This window comes from Pyxicephalus adspersus, chromosome Z (genome assembly GCF_032062135.1).
Source record: "Pyxicephalus adspersus chromosome Z, UCB_Pads_2.0, whole genome shotgun sequence".
NCBI classification, from domain to species: Eukaryota; Metazoa; Chordata; class Amphibia; order Anura; family Pyxicephalidae; genus Pyxicephalus; species Pyxicephalus adspersus.
In genome coordinates, this window is record NC_092871.1 from 86400628 (window position 1) to 86423312 (window position 22685).

At 48.4% G+C, this 22685-nt stretch overlaps 1 protein-coding gene across 8 annotated transcripts in view; it reads left to right on the forward strand.

Annotated features, from left to right (window-relative positions):
• Positions 1-22685, forward strand: part of ZMYM3 (zinc finger MYM-type containing 3) — a 38558-nt gene that overhangs the window by 4312 nt on the left and 11561 nt on the right. For 4 of the 8 annotated variants that reach the window (XM_072431316.1, XM_072431312.1, XM_072431311.1 and 1 more), the window contains exons 2-12: positions 10323-11065; positions 12089-12132; positions 16391-16463; positions 17195-17492; positions 17584-17761; positions 18610-18822; positions 20092-20242; positions 21156-21271; positions 21813-21899; positions 21981-22131; positions 22424-22596. In XM_072431316.1, coding sequence (XP_072287417.1) covers positions 10420-11065; positions 12089-12132; positions 16391-16463; positions 17195-17492; positions 17584-17761; positions 18610-18822; positions 20092-20242; positions 21156-21271; positions 21813-21899; positions 21981-22131; positions 22424-22596 — 2130 coding nt within the window. In that variant the 5' untranslated portion in view covers positions 10323-10419. Of the gene's footprint in view, positions 1-7785; positions 8706-8804; positions 8828-10322; positions 11066-12088; positions 12133-16390; positions 16464-17194; positions 17493-17583; positions 17762-18609; positions 18823-20091; positions 20243-21155; positions 21272-21812; positions 21900-21980; positions 22132-22423; positions 22597-22685 lie in introns of those variants that run through there. The other 4 variants (XM_072431318.1, XM_072431310.1, XM_072431317.1 and 1 more) reach the window with 4 other exon arrangements.

Sequence of the window (22685 nt, forward strand, 5' to 3'; positions counted from 1 at the left end):
AATGCATAGGCGGGGTCCAGACAAAAGTGTTCCCAAAAAAGTTAACTGACAGGGTCCAGGTCAATGTGTTCCCATAAAAATAAATGGGCGGGGTCCAGGCCAAACAGTCCCCATAGAAGTGAATGGGCGGAGTCCAGGCCAAACAGTCCCTATGGAAGTGAATGGGCGGGGTCCAGGCCATGGTGTCCCATAAAAACGCATGGGCGGGGTCCAGGCCAAGGTGTGCTCAAAAAAGTGAATGGGTGGGGTGCACGCCAATGTGTCTCTATAGAAGTGAATGGGCGGAGACCAGGCAAAAGTGTCCCAATAGAAGTGAATAGGCGAGGTTCAGTCTATGGTGTCCCAAAAAAGTGAATGGGTGGGGTCCAGACCAATGTGTCGCCATAAAAGTGAATAGACTGGGTCCAAGCCAAAGAGTCCCTATAGAAGTGAAAAGCCGGGGTCCAGTCCATGGTGTCCCTTAAAAGTGCATGAGTGGGGTCCAGGCCAAATTGTTCTCATAGATGTGATTGGGCGGAGTTTAGGCCAAACATTCCCAAGAAAAGTGAATTGGCGGGGTCCAGGCCAGGGTGTCCCCAAAAAAGTGAATGGGCGGGGTCCAGGTTAATATGTCCCCAGAAAAGTGAATAGCCAGGTCCAAGCCAATGTGTCCTCAGAAAAATAAATGGGCGGGGTCCAGGGCAAACAGTCCCCATAGAAGTGAATGGGCGGGGTCCAGGCCATGGTGTCCCATTAAAACGCATAGCGGGGTCCAGGCCAAGATGTGCTCAAAAAAGTGAATGGGTAGGGTCCACGCCAATGTGTCTCTATAAAAGTGAATGGGCGGAGACCAGGCAAAAGTGTCCCAATAGAAGTGAATAGGCGGGGTTCAGTCTATGGTGTCCCATAAAAGTGCATTGGCGGGGTCCAGGCCAAAGTGTGCCCAAAAAAGGGAATGGGCGGGGTCCAGGCCAATGTGACCCCAGAAAAATAAATGGGCGGGGTCCAGGCCAAACAGTCCCCATAGAAGTGAATAGGCGGGGTCCAGGCCAAACAGTCCCTATGGAAGTGAATAGGCGGAGTCCAGGCAAAAGTGTCCCAAAAGAAGTGAATAGGTGGGGTCCAGTCCATGGTGTCCCAAAAAAGTGAATGGGTGGGGTCCAGTCCAATGTGTCACCATAAAAGTGAATAGGCAGGGTCCAAACTAGAGTCCCTATAGAAGTGAAAAGCTGGGGTCCAGTCCATGGTGTCCCTTAAAAGTGCATGGGCGAGGTCCAGGCCACATTGACCTCATAGATGTCATTGGGCGGAGTTTAGGTCAAACATTCCCCATAAAAGTGAATGGGCAGGGTCCAGGCCAAGGTGTCCCCAAAAAAAGTGAATGGGCGGGGTCCAGGTTATTATGTCCCCAGAAAAGTGAATAGCCAGGTCCAAGCCAATGTGTCCTCAGAAAAATAAATGGGCGGGGTCCAGGCCAAACAGTCCCCATAGAAGTGAATAGGTGGGGTCCAGGTAAAAGTGTCCCAATAGAAGTGAATAGGCAGGGTCTGGTCCATGGTGTCCCATTAAAGTGCATGAGCGGGGTCCAGGCCAAGGTGTGCTCAAAAAAGTTAATGGGCGGGGTCCACGCCAATGTGTCCCCATAAAAGTGAATAGGCGGTGTCCAAGATAAAGTGTTTCCAGAAATGTGAATGGGCGGGGTTCAAGCCAAGGTGTCTCCAGGAAAATAAACGGGCAGGGTCCAGGCCAAACAATCCCCATAAAGGTGAATCGGCGGGGTCGAAGCCAAGGTTTCCTTTTTCAAGTGAACGGAGTCCAAACCAAGGTGCCCCCAAACAAGTGAATAGCTCTGGTCCAAGCCAAAGTTTCTCAAGAAAAATTAATAGGCGGGGTTCAAGCCAAAGTGACCCCAAAGGAGTGAATGGGGGGGGGGGGTCCAGGCCAAAGTGTCCCCTAACAAATAATTTGGCGGGGTCCAAGCTAAATTGTCCCTGGAAAAATGAATAGGCGGGGTCCAAGCCAAGGTGACCCCATACAAGTGAATGGCTGGGGTCCAGGCCAAGGTTTCTTAAGAAAAATGAATAGGCGGGGTTCAAGCCAAGGTGACCTCATACAAGTGAATAAGTGGGGTACAGGCCAAAGTGTCTTCTAACAAATAAATGGGCGGGTTCCAAGCTAAAGTGTCTCCAGAAAAGTGAATGGGCGGGGTCTAGGCCACAGTGTCACTATAAAAGTTAATGGGCGGGGTCCAGGCCAATGTGCCCCTAAAAAAGTGAATGGGTTGGGTTCAGGTCAAGTTGTCCCTATAGAAGGGAATGAGTGGGGTCCAGGCCAAAGTGTCCCAATAGAAGTGAATAAGCGGGATCCAAGCCAAAGCCCTATAAAAGTTAATGGGCGAAGTCCAGCCCAAAGTGCCCTGATAGAAGTGAATAGGCAGGGTCCAAGCCAAAGTTCCGGCATTGAAGTGAATAAGCGGAGTCCAGGCCAAGGTGTCCCCATAAAAGTGAATGCCCGAGGTCCAGGCCAAACAATTTCCATTGAAGTGAATAGGCCGGGTCCAGTATATGGTGTCCCATAAAAGTGCAGGGGCGGGGTCCAGGCCAAGATGTGTTCAAAAAAGAGAATGAGCGGGGTCCACGCCAATGTGTCCCCATAAAAGTGAATAGACAGGGTCCAAGCTAAAGTGTCTCCAGAAAAGTGAATGGGCGGGGTCCAATCCAAGGTGGCCCCATACAAGTGGATGGCTAGGTGAAAAATAAATGGGTGGGGTCCAGGCCAAAGTCTCCCCGTAAAAGTGAATAGGCGGGATCCAAGCCAAAGCCCTATAAAAGTTAATGGGCTAAGTCCAGCCCAAAGTGCCCTGATAGAAGTGAATAGGCAGGGTCCAGGCCAAAGTTCCGGCAATGAAGTGAATGGGCGGAGTCCAGGCCAAGGTGTCCCCATAAAAGTGAATGGGCGAGGTCCAGGCCAAACAATTTCCATAGAAGTGAATAGGCAGGGTCCAGTCCATGGTGTCCCATGGAAGTGCATGGGCGGGGTCCAGGCCAAAATGTGCTCAAAAAAAAGAATGGGTGGGGTCCACGCCAATGTGTCCCTACAAAAGTGAATAGACAGGGTCCAAGTGTCTCTGGAAAAGTGAATGGGTGGGGTCCAATCCAAGGTGGCCCCATACAAGTGAATTGCTGGGGTCCAGGCCAAGGTGTCTCCAGAAAAATAAATGGGCGGGGTCCAAGCCAAACAGTCCCCATAAAAGTGAATCGGCGGGGTCCAGGCCAAGGTTTCCTATAGAAGAGAATGGGTGGGGTTCAGGACAAAGTGTCCCCTTGAAGTGAATGTGCGGGATCCAAGCCAAGGTCCTATAAAAGTTTATGGGCCAGGTCCAGCCCAAAGTGCCCTGATAGAAGTGAATAGGCAGGGTCCAGGCCAAAGTTCTAGCATTGAAGTGAATGGGGAGGGGTCCAGGCCAAGGTGACCCTATAAAAGTGAATGGGCGAGGCCCAGGCCAAACACTTTCCATAGAAATGAATAGGCGGGGTCCAGTCCATGGTGTGCTCAAAAAGGAGAATAGGCGGGGTCCACGCTAATGTCTCCCCATAAAAGTGAATCGCTGGGGTCCAGGCCAAGGTGCCCCCATAAAAGTGAATGGCTGGGGTCCAGGCCAAGGTGTTTCCAGAAAAATAAATGGGCGGGGTCCAGGCCAAACAGTCCCAATAAAAGTGAATGGGCGGAGTCCAAACCAAGGTTTCTCAAGAAAAATGAATATACAGGGTTCAAGCCAAGGTGACCCAGTACGAGTGAATGGGCGGGGTCCAGGCCAAAGTGTCCCCTAACAAATTAATGGGCGGGGTCCAAGCTAAAGTGTCTCCGGAAAAATGAATAGGCGGGGTCCAAGCCAAGGTGACCCCATACAAGTGAATAAGTGGGGTACAGGCCAAAGTGACCTCTAACAAATAAATGGGCGGGGTCCAAGCTAAAGTGTTTCCAGAAAAGTGAATGGGCGGGGTCTAGGTCAAAGTGTTTCCAGAAAAGTTAATGGGCGGGGGCCAAGCCAATGTGCCCACATACAAGTGAGTGGCTGGGGTCCAGGCCAACATGTCTCCAGGAAAAATGCATAGGCGGGGTCCAAACCAAGGTGACCCCGTACAAGTGAATGGGCGGGGTCCAGGCCAAGGTGCCCCTCATACAAGTGAAAGGGCTGGTTACAGACCAAAGTGTCCCCATAGAAGTGAATAGGTGGGGTCCAGACTAAGGTGTCCCCAAAAAAGCAATAGGCAGGGTCCAGGCCAATGTGACCCTATAAAGTGAGTGGGCGGGGTCTAGGCCAATGTGCCCCCATAAAAGTAAATGAGTGGAGTCCAGCCCAAGGTGCCCCATACAAGTGAATGGGTGGCATCCAGGCTAAAATGCCCCCATAGAAGTGAATGGGCGGGGTCTAGGCCAGTGTTACCATAAAAGTTAATGGCCGGGGTCCAGGCCAATGTGCCCCTATGAAAGTGAATAGGTGGGGTTCAGGTCAAGTTGTCCCTATAGATGGAAATGGGTGGGGTCCAGGCCAAAGTGTCCCCGTAAATGGAAATGGCGGGGTCCAAGCCAAGGTGCCCCCATACAAGTGAATGGCTGGGGTCCAGGCCAAGGTGTCTCCAGAAAAATAAACGGGCGGGGTCCAGGCCAAATAGTCCCCATAAAAGTGAATCAGCAGGGTCCAGGCCAAGGTTTCCATTTACAGGTGAATGGGCGGAGTCCAAACCAAGGTTTCTCAAGAAAAATGAATAGGTGGAGTTTAAGCCAAGGTAACCCCGTACGAGTGAATGGGCAGGGTCCAGACCAAAGTGTCCCCTAACAAATTAATGGGCGGGGTCCAAGCTAAAGTCTCCCTGAAAAATTGAATAGGTGGGGTCCAAGCCAAGGTGACCCATACAAGTGAATCGGCAGGGTCCAGGCCACTCTTTCCCTATACAAGTGAATGGGCGTGGTCCAGACCAAGGTGCCCTCAAACAAGTGAATGGCTGGGATCCAGGCCAAGGTTTCTTAAGAAAAATGAAAAGGCGGGGTTCAAGCCAAAGTGACCCTGTACGAGTGAATGGGCGGGGTCCAGGCCAAAGTGTCCTCTAACAAATGAATAGGCGGGGTCCAAGCTAAAGTGTCTCCAGAAAAGTTAATGGGGGGGGGGGGGTCCAAGCCAAGGTGCCCCCATACAAGTGAATGGGCAGGGTCCAGGCCAAGGTGCCCCCCATATGAGTGAAAGGGCTGGTTACAGACCAAAGTGTCCCCATAGAAGTGAATGGGTGAAAGCACATAGGCAGGGTCCAGGCCATTGTGACCCCATGCAAGTGAATCGGCGGATTCCAGGCCATGTTGTCCCAAGACAAAACAGTCCCCATAAAAGTCAACGGGCAGGGTCCAGGTCAAAGTGTCCCCCTAAAAGTGAATGAGCAGGGGTACTACAGGCCAAGGTGTCCCTATAAAGTGAGTGGGCGGGGTCTAGGCCAATGTGCCCCCATAGAAGTAAATGGGCGGAGTCCAGCCCAAGGTGCCCCCATATAAGTGAGTAGCTCTGGTCCAAGGCAAGGTTTCTCAAAAAAAAAAAGGGAAGGCGGGGTCCAAACCAAGGTGACCCCGTACAAAAGAATGGGCAGGGTTCAGACCAAGGTGCCCCCCATACGAGTGAAAGGACTGGTTACAGACCAAAGTGTCCCCATAAAAGTGAATGGGTGGGGTCCAGGCCAAAGTCTCTCCAGAAAAATAAACGGGCGGGGTCCAGGCCAAACAGTCCCCATAAAATTGAATTGTCGGGGTCCAAACCAAGGTGCCCCCAAACAAGTGAATGGCTCGGATCCAGGCCAAGGTTTTTCAAGAAAAATGAATTGGCAGGGTTCAAGCCTAGGTGACCCTGTACGAGTTTATGGGCAGGGTCCAGGCCAAAATGTCCCCTAGCAAATGAATGGGCTGGGTCCAAGCTAAAGTGTTTCAGGAAAAATTAATAGGCGGGGCCCAAGCCAAGGTGACCCCATACAAGTAAATGGGTGGGGTCCAGGCCAAGGTGTCCCCAAAAAAGTTATTGGGCAGGGTCCAGGCCAATGTGACCCCATGCAAGTGAATATGTGGGTTCCAGGCCATGTTGTCCCCAGCCAAAATAGTCCCCATAAAAGTCAATGGCGGGGTCTAGGTCAAAGTGTCCCCCTAGAAGTAAATGGATAGGGTCCAGTCCAAAATGTCCCCATAGAAGTGAATAGGCAGGGGTACAGGCCAAGGTGTCCCTATAAAGTGAGTGGGCGGGGTTTAGGCCAATGTGCCCCCACAGAAGTAAATAGGCAGAGTCCAGCCCAAGGTGCCCCCATACTAGTGAATGGGTGGCATCCAGGCCAAAATACCCCTATAGAAGTTAATGGGCGGAGTCCAGGCCAAGGTGTCCCTATAAAAGTGAATGAGCGAGGTCCAGGATATGGTGTCCTCATAGAAGTGGCGGGGTCCAGTTAATGGTGTCCTATAAAAGTGAATGGTTGGGTCCAGGCAAGGGTGTCCGCAAAAAGTTATTGGGCGGGGTCCGTGCCAATATGTCCCTAATAGAGTGAATAGGCGGGATTCAAGCTAAAGTGTCTCCAGAAAAGTGAATGGGCGGGCTCCAAGGGGGTTTGTTATTTCAAACTCTCTGATCATCGCTTTGAAGACCATTTTAGATATAGTATTGGCAAACAGTCACTGGGGGGCGCTGTTGCTACATGTTTGGTGATCAGGAGTCCATGGTGGTGACCTGGCTGAAAATTGGCGATTGACAGCACTCGGCTCACAAGGTCTGAGGGTCAGTTTAGGGTAATTATATTATAGTAATCAATTTAGTGCCGTTGTAGGAGCCACTTCTCTGGGGCACATTTATTACCTGGGAAATCAGTTCACTGGTTTTATTCACTTATTTATCACAGGTGAAAAAAGTCTAATTGCAGGTCTACCAATCATGGAGGAGCAGAATCATAAGTGGGCGTTACCTGGGGGGTGCTGCATGCAAATACTGGGGAACACACATTCCTCCAGACTGAATCCTACCTATTAAGAGGGTGTGTATCAACATAGCTCCGCCCACCAGACATATCTAAATGATCCCAAAAGTACATTCATTTGGGCAAAAGGAAATGCTATATACAAGCAGCCCAAATGCTTGTATGTCACATGACCTAAACCTCTGGTCACATGACCAGCCACCCAGTCTCCCCATCCCATAGGTGTTCAGTAGGGTTGAGGTCGGGGGTCTGTGCAGGTCACTCGAGTTCCTCCACACCAAACTGATGACCCCATGTCTTTATGGAGCTGGCTTTACACCCCAGAACACATTAACAGGGGGAACAGAAAAGGGTCTTCACCAAACTGTGACCAGAAGGCTGGAGGAACACAATGGTCCACAAGGTCTCATGTTTGACCCTTCACTGGAAACCTCAGAACGCAACCATAGAGAGGATCCTCAGACGTTTGACCACTGGGCCCAGAAATGTCTACAATGTCTTTGTATGATAGAGTAATACCTAGGGACAACTGGTCCCCATCATTTGGGGAGGTGTCCGCCATATATTTGGTCATATAGTTAGGTGTGATGTTGGTTGAGAAGACCTGGCTCACCATTCCGATTCATCCCAAAGGTGTTCAGTAGGGTTGAGGTCAGGGCTCTCCAGTTCCTTCACACCAAACTGGTGACCCCATGTCTTTATGGAGCTGGCTTTGTACCCCGGGGCACAGTTACAATTGTCTACAATGTCTTTGTATGTTGGAGGATTACCGGGACCCCTGACTGGGGACACCCAAATTTCCCGAATCACCCAAATCTCCAGGGTGAACCTTCCAGTGATGTGGATCTCTTGGCAAGCGATGTAATAATTGCAGAGGTACTAATACCCCAGGTAGGGGGTATGATGGGGGAGTATTTCCAGAGGGTGGAAGGGGACTGGCCAATTGCCTCCATGTTGCCGATCAGGGTGATAAAGATTTTGGTCTTTGGGTTGGGGCATTTGTGACCCATGCTCAGTCTAATGATCACATGACTGATTGGTTTGCCTTTTAATCATGTGACTGATGTGCAATCTTTCAGTCACATGACCAGACCCTTGTTGCCCTGTGCAGGTAAGTACCCCATGGCTTCTGTAAAGAAGGGTGGGGTATTTGTGCCCGGACACATCGGAGGAGTTTTTACCAAAAATATAAAACATGTGGATGCTCCCACCCTGACCCATCCAGGGGATTGCAGTATCTAGGTGCTCCACTGATTATCTCCTTGTGCTGATATATCAGTGTATATCGTGCATCGGGTGTTGTCTCCGCTTCTCTCACCCCAAGGGTCACCTCCCGCCAGATCTCAGGCCCGCACGTGGCCGCGCACCCCGCATTTCAAAAAGGAAAAGGGGGGAAAAAAATTCTGCCTCAAACGCGCATGCGTCTTTGCCCTGGAATGCTCGACCGCGCGCTCGACACCCCGCCCCTCCGAGAACGGCGCCGAGATTCTAACCAATCACGTAAGATGTAAACCACACCCACTACCCTACAACCCCGCCCCTCCACCAGCGGAGACGCGCTAGAGACGTTCTGGACTTGAGCCCGCGCTTAAAGGGACCGCAGCGTGCGCGCGCGTGAGAGAGAGAGTGCCCGAGACAGCGAGAGAGACGGAGAGAGACTTCCCGAGACTGCGGCTGCGCCGGAGAGAGCGAGAGAGCGCGGGGCCCGCCCGGGGACAGAGACGAGTACCGGTACGGAGGAGTCCGGTCAATATCACCGAAACATGGGGGGAGGGGAGAGACGCCCGGAGGTGGGCGGGATCATCCATGAGGCGACACTGGGGCCGAGCATGTGAGGGGCGCACACCCGGAAAGTGAGAGGCGGCAGGGGGGCCACACTATCTGGAAAGCCTGCAAATGCTGGGGCCCCTTGGGGGAGGGGGAGGGGAGTCGGGGTAACAGGGTGTGTGGAGGGGGGGCGGATTACACCTGGAAAATGGGTGGAGGGTTAAAAGGTGTAGGATGGGTATTATAGGGCTGGGGTGGAGGGGGGGGGACAAAATTTTTAGGAGGGGGTAGGAAACATAGATGGAGGTAAATAGTGTGCATGGTGGGGTATCTCAGGGGGTATTATCTTTAGCAGGGGTTATATAGTGTACATAGTGGGGGCATCTCAGGGGGCATTATCGCTAGCAGGGGGTGTATAGTGTGCATGGTGGGGTATCTCAGGGGGTATTACCTCCAGCAGGGGGTATATAGTGTGCATGGTGGGGTATCTCAGGGGGTATTGGGGGTATATAGTGTACATGGTGGGGGCATCTCAGGGGATATTATCTCTAGCAGGGGGTATATAGTGTACATGGTGGGGGTATCTCAGGGGGTATTATCTCTAGCGGGGGGTATATAGTGTACATGGTTGGGTATCTCAGGGGGTATTATTTCTAGCAGGGGGTATATAGTGCACATGGTGGGGTATCTTAGGGGGTATTAGCACGGGGTAAATAGTGTGGGTGCGGCATCTCATGGGTTATATAGTGTTCATGGTGGGGGCATCTCAGGGGGTATTATTTCTAGCAGGGGGTATATAGTGCACATGGTGGGGTATCTTAGGGGGTATTATCTCTAGTGGGGGTTATATTGTGTGCATGGTGGGGGTATCCCAGGAGGTATTATCTCTAGCGGGGGTATATAGTGTGCATGGTGGGGTATCTCAGGGGGTATTATCTCTAGCAGGGGGTATATAGTGCACATGGTGGGGTATCTCAGGGGGTATTATCTCTATCGGGGGGTATATAGTGCACATGGTGGGGTATCTCAGGGGATATTATCTCTAGTGGGGGTTATATTGTGTGCATGGTGGGGGTATCCCAGGAGGTATTATCTCTAGCAGGGGGTATATAGTGTGCATGGTGGGGTATCTCAGGGGGTATTATCTCTAGCGGGGGGTATATAGTGCACATGGTGGGGTATCTCAGGGGGTATTATCTCTAGTGGGGGTTATATTGTGTATATGTTGCGGGGGTTTTCTCTCTAGCGGGGGGTTTGTAGTGTGAATGATGGGGGTTATTTTCTATAGGGGGGTATTTATTTTGTATGATGGGTTTTTTTTCTCTATGGGGGGTATATTGCATATTATTTGGAGTATTTTCTAAAGGGAGGTAAATAATATTGGTGCTTAGTGGGTACCATGCCCCATTACATTAGTGCCAAGTAGGTACGTTGCCTCGCTGGGGCCCAGTGGGTATGTTTCCCCCCTACATTGGGGCCCAGTGGGTATTCTCCTGTAGGTTGGTGCTCAGTGATGCCTCCATACATTGGAATTGTCTGCGTCCCGGTTATATCTGCTAACTCCCGTGTCTCCTCCTGCAGGTTGGCCGTTTCTCTGTGATCTCTCTGTGATCTCCCTGTGATCTCTCTGTGATCTCCCTGTGATCTCTCTGTGATCTCCCTGTGATCTCTCATCCTAATGGACACAAATACATCATTGGACAAGAAATCTCCGAGGAGAAACCCCGCAAAAGGTAAAGAAAGTAAAGAACCCCCGGCTCCGCCCGCTGCCATGGAGAGCGATGAGGACAAACAGACTGACGGTGGGCCGAACGTGGAAGAGGCGTCCGACACCCCACAGCCTGTAGAGGATCCGACCGACGACAAAAAAACCAACACGAAAACTAAAGGAGACGCCAAGGGAGGGAAAAAAGACCCCCCGCCCCCCCAGGATGACAACCCCGAAGACCCTCTGGCCAATGACAGCAAGGACGACGTGGTATTTGTAGGTGAAGAAATTGTGAAGAAGCCGGACGTGGAGCGTACAAAGAGCCGCAGATCTCAGCACATAGAAGAGAACGGAGATGGCATCGCCTCGGAAACAGGTGAGCGCAATAACTGTCTGACGGAAGACAAAGCTGCCGGCGAACCGCCAGAGAAGCGGGCAGACTCACCGCAGCCTAGCCAGACGGTGTCCCGGAGGATGAGGCTACGCCCCATGCTGAAACCGCGTACCAATTCCAACGCTGACCGCACCATCAGCACAGATTCTGAATTGGGCGCTAAAGACGGAGGGCAGTCCTCAAAGGATGCCGACGGGGATTCTGGCTCCACAGCGCCCCCCGGTGCGTACCCTATTTATTTGTATAATCACTCAGTGCGTCCAATTCACCCCTACCCCATCTAGATCATATTCACCTGTTACATCTCCCAGGGGCCCTTTCTTGTGTGAGGAGAGGCAGAGGGGTGGGGATTTGTAGTCCAGCAGAGGAGGGCTGGGCTGACAACCTAGGCGGGGGATTAGAGCTACAGAGGCAATGCGTTGTCAGGTGAAACAGGAAGTTAGGAGAAGCCATTATATTAAAGAGGTTAAAGCTGAGAACAAAAACTTTCATTTGTTTTCTGGAATCCTCTTTGTGAGCACCAAATGCCTCTCAAAACCAAAATATGACCTTGTCATATAGTGATGATATCACAGTATAATGCCTGAGCGGCGCTGTGGGAGGGGTCCAACAGGCTCCACCCACTCCAAGCTGCTTGCACAAACCTACAGGAGGGGCGGAGACAAGACCAGGCACCTTGCACATAGGGAGAGAGTAGCAGTGTCCAGTCTGCTTAACGGGAAGTCTCCTCCCTGCTAGTGACCACTCTGCTGCAGACAGCAGGAAGCATTTCCTCAATTGCCTCTTCCCCAGACTGCAGCTTTGTGGCCAATCACAAGGTGAGCAGGGGTTGATCTGTGTCAGACATTGGTGATCACAGCTAGGAGCTGCACGGATCCCTTTACAAGGCTGCTTCTATAAAGTAGTCCTGGAAAGTCTGGGTGTTGTAATAAATCGTTACTCCGATGCTTCCACTGCTCTGTGTACTCTGCTAGTACCATGTGACAAGCTCCATCCTAATATATACAGCCCCGGGGTACCTCCTTATCATTGCTAATCTACCCCCGGGGGTCTACAGACAGCCTGAGAAACACTGCTGAATAATGAGCCCGCCTCGTGATAGCACTGGGTGTCTGAGCTGCCAATCACAAAACATCAGCTAGGTCACATGGGATAAGGGGGCGTGGCCAAGTGTCTGGAATATATAATATATGTGTTTTTTTATATAATGTGATGATCCTGACATTTCTTCCACTTCCTTTACAGATGACAACCAAGACGATAAGAGGTCTGAAGGGGAGAAACGTGTGGTAAGAATCCTTTGGGGGTCTGATATTATTTGTGGGGTGCGGGGGGAGGTAACAGTTTTTGTTGTGGTTTACCATGCTGTATATTGGGCACTTGTCCTGGGGGTTTGGTGTTGCAAGTAATGTGAAAGTGACCCCTCTGACCCCAGGACCCTAAAACTTTAAGACCTGCTTGATGTCTCTCTTGTTCATCTCTTTATAGTACTGCAGAATAAATGTTGTCCTTTATAAATGTCATTATGTGAATGTTGCTAGAAAATGTCTTCAGTGTTTGCTTCCTGTCCTCACACTGCAGTGCTCTGTGCTGGCAGAGCTCTGGAGCAGCCACACCCCTTGGTGTCTTCATGCTGACATGTTGTACAGAGAAGGGGCGGCGTCTGAGCAGTGAGGGGGCGGCGTCTGAGCAGTGAGGGGGCGGCGTCTGAGCAGTGAGGGGGCGGCGTCTGAGCAGTGAGGGGGCGGCGTCCCAGTGAGGGGGCGGCGTCTGACCAGTGAGGGGGCGGCGTCTGACCAGTGAGGGGGCGGCGTCTGACCAGTGAGGGGGCGGCGTCTGACCAGTGAGGGGGCGGCGTCCGACCATTGGGGGGCTGGTGCCTGACCAATGGGCATGGGTGGTGCACTAGTGTAACCCAAAGAGCTTAATATCCTGAAAGAGAGAATAGCAGACCAGTCACCTGACATGTAGAGAGATCAGTGACCAGTCTTACAGGAGGGGTGTGACAAGACCAGTCACCTGACACAAGGACAGAGCAGCAGTGGCCGGTCTTCCTTAATAAAGAGGACGGAGATCAGACCAGTCACCTGACACAAGGACGGAGCAGAATTGGCCGGTCTTCATTATTAATAGGGGCGGAGACCAGACGAGTCACCTGACACAAGGACAGAGCAGCAGTGATCGGTCTTTAATAAAAGAGGGGGGTTAGACCAGACCCATTATCTGACACATTGAGCAGCAGTGGCTGGTCTTCATTAGTAATGGGGGCGGAGACCAGACCAAACACCTGACTCAAGGACAGAGCACCAGTGATTGCTCTGTATTAAAAGATGGGGTGGACACCAGACCAGTCACCTGACACAAGGACAGAGCAGCAGTGGCCGGTCTGTAATTAAAGAAGTGGGCGGAGACCAGACCAGTCACCTGACACAAGGACAGAGCAGCAGTGGCCTGTCTGTAATTAAAGAAGTGGGCGGAGACCAGACCTGTCACCTGACACAAGGACAGAGCAGCAGTGGCTGGTCTGTAATTAATAAAGGGGGCGGAGACCTGACCTGTCACCTGACTCAAAGACAGAGCAACTGTGACTTGCCTTCATTAAGGACGAGGGCAGATACCAGAGCAGTCACCTGAAACAAGATGGGACCAGTGATTGGCCTGTATTACAGGAGGGGGCGGAAACCAGACCAGTCAGCTGACACTGGTCCATATTACAGGAAGTTGCAGATATTTGATATTTGGGGGGGGGGATGGGTGATTGCATTGTGAAATATTGGTGCATTGCACAAGGTTTGATTCTTTGAATTTTCTATGATCTAATTGGGAAGATTTCTCGTTTTGTTTACCCGGAGTCTCCCGGTCACAGTGTTCCCGATTCCGGAATACCAATAATGGGCAGGGGGGTAGAGGAATCCCAGCAGAGGGGTAACCTGCGGAGGGGTTTTTTATCCTGCCGGTGTCACCCTGCAATGTGAGGACTGTGCCAGGACCGATGTGTTACCATGGAAACAGAGGATGATGGAGAGGCATAGCCATGGCATCTGACCTGAGATCAGGAGGAAAGAAAACCTCTGGGGTAGAGGGGCCTGTGATAGCTCCACCCACAGCAGAATGTTGTTTAGTGGGGGCCCTGAATTATGGGTATTGGGGCCCTGTGATAGCTCCGCCTCTGGAATGCATTGCTGGCTTATCCTTCGCTGTGCAGAATGTTTTACAGTGGGGGCCCCTGAATTATGGGTATTAGGGCCCTGTGATAGCCCTGCCCATAAGAAATCCATTGCTGGCTTATCCTGTGTTGTGCAGAATGTTTTACAATGGGGCCCCTGAATTATGGGTATCGGGGCCTGTGATAGAGTTCTTGTGCTTTGCAGAATGCTGAGTAAAGAGGACCTGTCACCTGGACCTTACAGGGTGTAGTGTGTGCAAAGGCCATCACCACTAGGGGCTCAGTACTTCTCGGTATGAGGGAGCATGTGACCTCCTCCCCTCTGACCATGCTTGTGTCAGACAGCCAATCACTAGGTGCAAACACGTGCGGGAATAATATGCATTAAATTTACCCGGGGACCCTGTGAACTCTCCCTGAATGGTGGTTTTCCCCCTATAAACCCCCTGATCCTGAATTGTACCCGTGCAGAGCTGGGCACTAATGACAACAGTGCTTGGGATTTCAGTGCAGCAGAGGCAGAGTTGTCATGTCTCTATAGGAAGTTAGCAGCTCACTTGGTTTTTGGCAGAATCACCCCTGCACCTATGTAATATTTGCCCCTTATATTGGGCTCACTAGAATCGGGGCCACTAAGGCAATACATAGTGCTCATCCAATGTACTGACCTTTCCTGTCTGACTGCTTTGTTCCGGGATGACCTCCCGCTGCTTCCTCCATATCCTGGCGCGTGTGCCAGCCATACGCCGGAGCGTCTCCTCCACCTGCTCCCTCCTGGCAGAGCCCCAGATTAATATTTACTAGGAACATAATGACTCTGCTGTGTACAATATGAATGTTGTAGCTCCTCCTCCATTCGGGTGACATGGGGATTAACCCTTTCAGCCCCTCTACACCACAGGTGGATCCCTTTCTGCTATTGGTCTGGTATGACCTCGTTCAAAGCATCACAAATAATGTCCAGGTCAAATAAAACTTTATTGTACTACTAAACTAACACAAAATAAAGTTTTATTATTCATGGTAAGAAAAGTAAAATCAACAGCAAAGAAATAGTTAAGGGCCGAAAGGGGGAAGAAGAGCGGCAATTGGGGCTGATTAATGGAGGGTTAAATAGTCCAAATGTCTGGCCCAACCTACAGCCCAAATACACCCAGGGTATTGGTGAGCACCCAACGTGCAAACTTCCTGGATTTCATAACAAATACAACCAATGTGACAACTGTGGCCCTCAAGGACCCCTTTTATCCAGGTGTGGAACAATTTATACCTCCTCCATGATTGGGGGTCCCATGGGTTGTGCTCCAGTTCATTTTGTGCTCTCATGTTTCAAATAATGGATTGCAGCTCTTCTGCAGATAAATGAGACAAAGCGACAACAAACGCTGTTAATTTGTATCTCCGTATATAAACCCTGCATCAATGCAGACTCATTATCACAGCATGGAGCTGTCATACACCGCCCCCTGATGGCCGGGGTGGAATCTGATCACAATCTGTGGTGAATCAGCATGTAGTGCAGAGAAAACTCCTAATGTCTCCTTAAAGAGAACCTGTCACCTGCACTCTTCTACTTCCTGGGGCTATTCAGCACACTGTCATATGAAATAAAGTTGTGACCGCCACATTTTTTTTTTTTTTTATACATGGTTCCTGCCATTGTTCCCTGGGATTGTTTCAGGAGTGTGCACCTGTGTGAGTTCCTAGTCCTCTGACTCCAAAGTTTACCATTTCTGGTCTTGTCACTTGACCATATACAGACTGCAAGTTCTTTATCCTGTGGGGAACCATCTGTTGTTGCTGTACCAAAAAGTTTGGTCTTTTTTCTTTCATTTTAACATGTTTGGCCTCTAAAAATGGTATTTTTTACAAAAACATCTAAAGCTTTGTATGTCCATTGGGAACATTGTAAAATGATTTAGGTTGGGGATTTGGGCGTCTGATGGGCATTGACCAGTTTGTTTTGGATCTCTATGGTACCTCCGGCAATGGAAAGGTTAATATCGGTGTAATTACAATGACATCATTTAGGAATGTGTGAGAGCGCCACCTGCTGGTTATAAATTAGAACACATCCTTTTTTATGCAGCTCTTTCTTTACATCTTTTTGTTTTTATAACTTTGCAGAATCTGATGTTTCATAAAATTTAATAATTTGTCAGTTATATAAATGAGTCGTTTTCTTCACATTGCATCCAATATCTGTCTACCAATGAGCGATGTATGGCATGTGTGTAATCTGATCTCCTCGGCTCTCAGGTCTCTGTTTTGAGTCCTTAGATGATGATTGAGGGTCGCATATTGTGAGGGGTAAATGTGTGAAATATTTTGCCTCTAAACCAGAGAATATTTTGACGATGAATTTTATTATTTTTTTTTAGGAACTAAAACGCAGCGAGAGAGCGCGCAGATCAGAAAGTCTGAGAGCTGAAGGCTTGGCGTCCTCGGAGAGCAGTAAGTGTTGTGCTAACTGCCTGATACATTGATAGAAATCTGATTATTTCTCTAACTACCACAAGGCTGGAGCAGTCTTGAATGTCATTGTATGATGGAGAATTACCTCTCACTGGGGACACTTGGGATAGATAGGATAGTTTGTGTCTCCATTAAAGTGACTGAGGCTTTGCCCTCCCCAGTATTTTTAATTCTTGATCACATTTTTGTAGCTGTGTTTTACTTGTTTCCATGATGCCACCAGCACTTCCTTCTCCTCCTGCACCCTCCAAGGACGGGTAAGGTACGGGTAAGATACTGTGAGCCCATCCTGCATTATGGTGCCCCCTAGTGGAACGGGCAGAATGACCAAAGAAGCTGCAACATCAAGGAGGAAGTTGTAGAAAGAATGGAGACAGCCTGGAGATTATTATAACTATTTAATGCAGCGGTGGGGGCATAAAGGAAATAAAAGCAGCTGGGTATCTAACCCAATGAAATGTATTCTCCTACACTGGTGTAATGCGCTGCACTGGCTTATAAAGAAGCCCCGAGGATATTAGGCCCGAGAGCTGCCACCTTCAGAAATAACATTGCCACTTGCAGTTTTTACATTTTCCTTCAGATTTGTACCCTTTTATCTTGTTGTACTCAGTTGGGGTATTTGTAGACTGCCCATTCTGCCCCCTGGGGTAATAAAGCTGCCCCATGCTGTGTCATCCCATATCTGACATTTCCGGTCTCTCCCACAGTGCAGATTTCCGATGAAGACTCGGATGCCATGGTGGATGATCCGAACGATGAAGATTTCATTCCCTCCCGTACGAGTACAAAGCCTCCAGCACGCAAATCTCTGCGTAACCAAGTGCCACCGAAACCACCGAAGCCGACACTCACCAAGATGTCCTGTGCTCAGTGCCGCAGTCCTCTGCAGAAAGGACAAACCGCATATCAGCGCAAAGGTCTGCCGCAACTCTTCTGCTCCTCTGCATGTCTCACCACCTTCTCCAAGAAACCCCCCGTCAAGAAGATTTGTACATTTTGTAAAAAGTAAGTGTCCAATCTGTGAGCTTTATACATTTATATGTTATCTGGTTATAGCGCCTCACTGTGGCAGCACCATTATTATTCATCATTACAGTGATATTCGTAACTCCAAAGACTCTGTGGTGGCCCAGACTGGTCCCGGAGGATCCTTCCAGGAATTCTGCTCCTCTGCCTGTCTGTCCCTCTTCGAAGCTCAACCCCGATCAAGTTCTCAGAGCTCCTCAGATGTTCCCGATATCATAAAATGCAGCATTTGTCACAAGAGCGGAGAGGTAAGGACCCCATTCATTATGAAGTATGGGGTACAGATGCAATGTTGGGAGGTTTCACATGTTCTTCTTGCTGATTACAGACTGATTTGGGCAGATATTAGGAGGTCACCTGTAAAATTCAGAAACAGTCAGGAGTGGGTGCAGATTAAAGAGGACCTGTATTGTCCACTAGTCACCAGTATTGCTTGTGGTCTCCCTGCAGTTGATATTTTTTACTGTGCCATGTTCTGCAATGTGTCTGTGTGTGGGCGGTCATCTTGGTAGAGGCAGGGCTTTGCCTCAGATTTGTCCCCTAATGACTGAGAAAGAGGATGCTCAGAATGAATCCCGCAAAAGCAGGGAGATTCTTGCAATGCAGCTTCTCAGGTTCAACTTCTCCTCCAGCAAGGAGAACAATGAACAGCACAATGGTGACACCAAACACTAAATATTACTCCAATCGGGGTATACCAACAGAGGGAGCTGTGCCTTAGATGATCCCACACTGCAGATGCAGTGAGGATACAGAACAGGAGCGCCTAGGCACAGGAAGTCACCTGATATACATCTATAAGGCTACAGAATAGGAGCGCCTAGGCACAGGAAGTCACCTGATATACATCTAAAAGGATACAGAACAGGAGCGCCTAGGCACAGGAAGTCACCTGATATACTGCACAAGGATACAGAACAGGAGTGCCTAGGCACAGGAAGTCACCTGATATACATCTATGAGGGTAAAGAACAGGAGTGCCTAGGCACAGAAAGTGACCTTTTTTTAGTTCAAATATTAAACATATTTTACCGCTCTGCCTTTAATTTTTTCATGTATTTTCTATTTTAAGGATACATTATTTTCTCCCCTGCAGATACAGCATGAGGTCAGCAATGGCAGTGTTGTTCACCGGCTGTGTAGTGATTCTTGCTTCACCAAATTTCGTGCCACAAAAGGCCTGAAAACAAACTGCTGCGACAATTGTGGTATCTACATCTACAACAAAGGCCTGCCTCTGGAGTACTTGTTCCATGAGGGGCAGCAGAAACGCTTCTGTAATGCTGCTTGTCTAAACAACTACAAAAAGGTGAGTGTTATCTGCCAGGTGATAGAACTGGATAGAATAGAGATAGAATAGTTAATAGGAGACAGGTGATAGAATCGGATATAATGGAGGAGATAGAATAGGTAATAGGTGGAAGATGATAGAACCGTATAGAATAGGTAATCGGTGCCGGGTGATAGAATGGAGATAGAATAGCTAATAGGTGCCAGGAATAGAACCTTAGCATGCCTTTATTTTTATTACCAAATTCTCTATTACACATACAGTTTGTTTCTCTCTCTGGTGAAAGTTTCAGGGATCTTTTCCTGCACAAAAAGTGTACATTTAGATTTAAACATTTACATGCTTTATCCAGGTCCATTAGAAGAGGCTACAAATGCAATGACATATTCATATATCTATTCACATAATACCAATCATTTTATCCATAATAACGATGGCAATGGGGCAATTCAGTCTTAAGGGAAATACATGTGATCTGTTGCAGCATATTATTCATAATGAATTATTCGTTTACACATATTCAGCTGTTCTTAAGCAGAGAAATCAATATCCCGCCATTTTCATTTTATGTAAGTAAGGGTTAACATGGGCTATATTCCAAATCCTAGGATGTCCCTTTTCTTCAAGCTTCTCTCACTACTTCCACAAGCCGTCCCCATCTGATGCCTCTGTGTTGGGTCTGGTGGTTGGAGAATCAGGCAACACCTGCTCTTCCTAGGGGGGTTTATCTATCCAGATGGTGAATTTTGCCCATTGTCTTAAGGTATTGTTTGTTGCTGCCAGCCAATCAGGCAGTGAATAAAACTGTGATCCACCCAGGGAGCCTCCAATGTGTTCTTTTCCCCCCCAAGTCAGTTTTTGAACTTTACATACGTATACCCCAGGTTATTATTATTATTCAGTATTTATATATCGCCAGCATATTCTGCAGCACTGTACATTACCTAGGGGTTGCAAATGACAGACATATACAGACGGTGACACAGGAGGAGGAGAAGTTACACGTTTCAAAGTAAAGATAATATGTTTGTTTGATAGATGAAATTTCTCCATGTTTTGTTCTCCTATAGCATTAAGTAGGCCAAGGTTTATCATAAGGCTGGTAGGACGCTGTGATCCTGGGGTGCTATGTGGTTCAGGGCTGTTACATTTTTGTCACATTGGACCACCAAGTTGTGACTGGCTCAGCAGCTCTCACATGTATACACAAACTCCATCAGTCTCATAAAGTTTGTATTTTGTTTTTTCTTGTGTATCGCCTAGTTTATTTCTTCATTTGTGTTACAGAAAAATACAAAGGTTTACCCATGTATGTACTGCAAAACACTTTGTAAGAACTTTGAAATGCTTTCCAACGTGGACAAGAACGGCCGCACAGGTCTGTTCTGTTCCATCTGCTGCATCACTTCACACAAAGTCAAACAGTCTGGACTGACAGGTGAGAGCCCGAACAATCAGTTATTTGACCTTTCATTTCTGTCCTTTCCTGTTTCTCTTTCCCTTGGATGCTGCTTATATCCTGTATGGCCAAAATTATATGAATTTCTGACCATGGAACCTGCACTGTTTGAGCAAAAGTATGTGCACCTCTTTAAATAATGCAGATTAGGTGTCTCCAGTGAAGGTATTGTTAATCTGACAACATATTAGACAATTGTGCCCTTCCAACATTTCCAAGACCCATTCTGTTACCACATGACTGTGCCCCAGGGTACAAAGCCCCCTCTATAAAGACATGGGGTGACCAGTTTGGGTGTGGAGGAACTCGATTGTCCTGCACAGAGCCCTGACCTAAACCCTACTGAACACCTTTGAGATTAATTGTAAAGGTAATCCAGGTACTCCTCATCCTCCATCAGTACCTGACCTCACCGCTAGGGGGGCAAATCCCCACCATCAGTACCTGAGCTCACCAATGGGGGCAAATTACCACCATCAGTACCTGACCACACCATTAGGGGGCAAATCCCCACCATCAGTACCTGACTTCACCAATGGGGGAAAATCCCCACCATCAGTACGTGACCTCACCAATGGCGGCAAATCCCACAGACACCCTTCCTAGAAGAGTGGCCACAAAGGAAGGGGATGACAATTCCATATTAATTGCCATGGTTTTGGAATAGAAGATCTGCAAACTCATATAGGTGTGGTGGCCAACAAATACTTGTAAAAGACCGAAAAATCCAGGACATGGGATTGGTCTCCTAGGGGTGTGTAAAGTAAGAAACTAGTATTTTCAGCCAGTACTGGCCACCCAGATATTTTTTCTCATGACATTACTATGATCTCATGCTATATCAATTTTTAGCCCTAGGTACCCTAATATTCAATTTTTTTCCTCTCATTAGGCCCTGCACGTCCCTGCAGCTTATGTCGGCGCAGTCTTTCTGAACCAGCCTATTACAACAAGACAGAGCGTGTTGTATACCAGTTCTGTAGTCCCAGCTGTTGGACTAAGTTTCAGGTAAGTAATGGAGAATAGTTGCAGCTTCTTTGTTTCCATGTTTGTCTTACCTAAAGCTGTGCAGATAAAATAACTTCTTTATAAATACAAATTAAAAAAATGTAATGAATAGGAGCCTTTGATCCCCTTCACTTTCAGATGTTCTCTCTTACTGTGTAGCATAATGGTATTTATTAACAAAATTGTTCGAATTGTGCTTTTTATATGTGTTTGTGCCTTAAGATCATTCAGGTGTTTTACAATGAACCAAATTCTACAACTCAGTCTTACTTCAGAGCAGCAAGGAGAGGAATCCTTTAAGCTGGAATCTTGTGTGTAATCTTTCTCTCTTCTCCTGTTTAGGAGAATATTATTTCATATGTACTTGTCTGGCCATGTAGTGATCTGGGACTTCACATGGAATTCATGTTATAAAAGACTCACCTCTATATAAAGTTATCTTTAGAATATAGATTTGTGCAAGCTTAGACTGGCAGCCGTTTATCTGAGACTTTATTGCCTTAGTTAGACTTTATAAGTGATATGTGTCTTCCTGTCCCAGCGCACCAGTCCAGAGGGCGGAATCCACCTTAACTGTCACTACTGCCACAATATGTTCACCGGAAAACCTGAAATCTTAGACTGGCAGGTAAGTTCTTTCCAGGAAAGGTATGGGATATGAGGGTGTTGGTGCTGAGCAGCATGAGAACCCGTCTTCTTCTCTTTTCAGGACCACGTCTATCAGTTCTGTTGTAAGGATTGCTGTGATGATTACAAGCGGCTCCACGGAGTCGTGTCTCAGTGTGAATACTGTAAACAGGAGAAACTTCTCCATGAAAAGATTCGCTTTTCGGGTGTAGAGAAGAACTTCTGCAGTGAAGGTAATTTAATTCTCCCCAAATCGTATTTGTTAGCTTTAGGGTTGACGTTAGTTTCCACTTTGGCCGGTTACATTTTTTATTCATCTGACCTCATGGTGAGCTAGTGTAAAAGATAACTGTCTGTGTTGTATATGATTACAAGCTCCAATTGTGAGGGCCTGCAGTCCAGGTCTGGGACATTCTATTGAGTCTTGTTGCATTTCATATGTCTAAGGCATTGGCAAAATGTTGTGACTTTTTCTTGTTCAGCAGTAATATCTAGTGATATTTGTTTTTTTCATTTGTTACACAGGTTGTGTGCTGCTATACAAACAAGACTTCACCAAGAACTTAGGCCTGTGCTGTATCACTTGTACATATTGTTCTCAGACCTGCCAACGTGCTGTCACTGAAGAATTGGATGGCAGCACATGGGACTTCTGTAGTGAAGAATGCAAGAGCAAGTATCTGCTGTGGTATTTCAAGGTACATATTATGTCTATAGGAGATGCTGGGCCATGAGTCCAGGTCTATAGATGCTGGGATAGGAGTCCAGGTCTATAGGAGATGCTGGG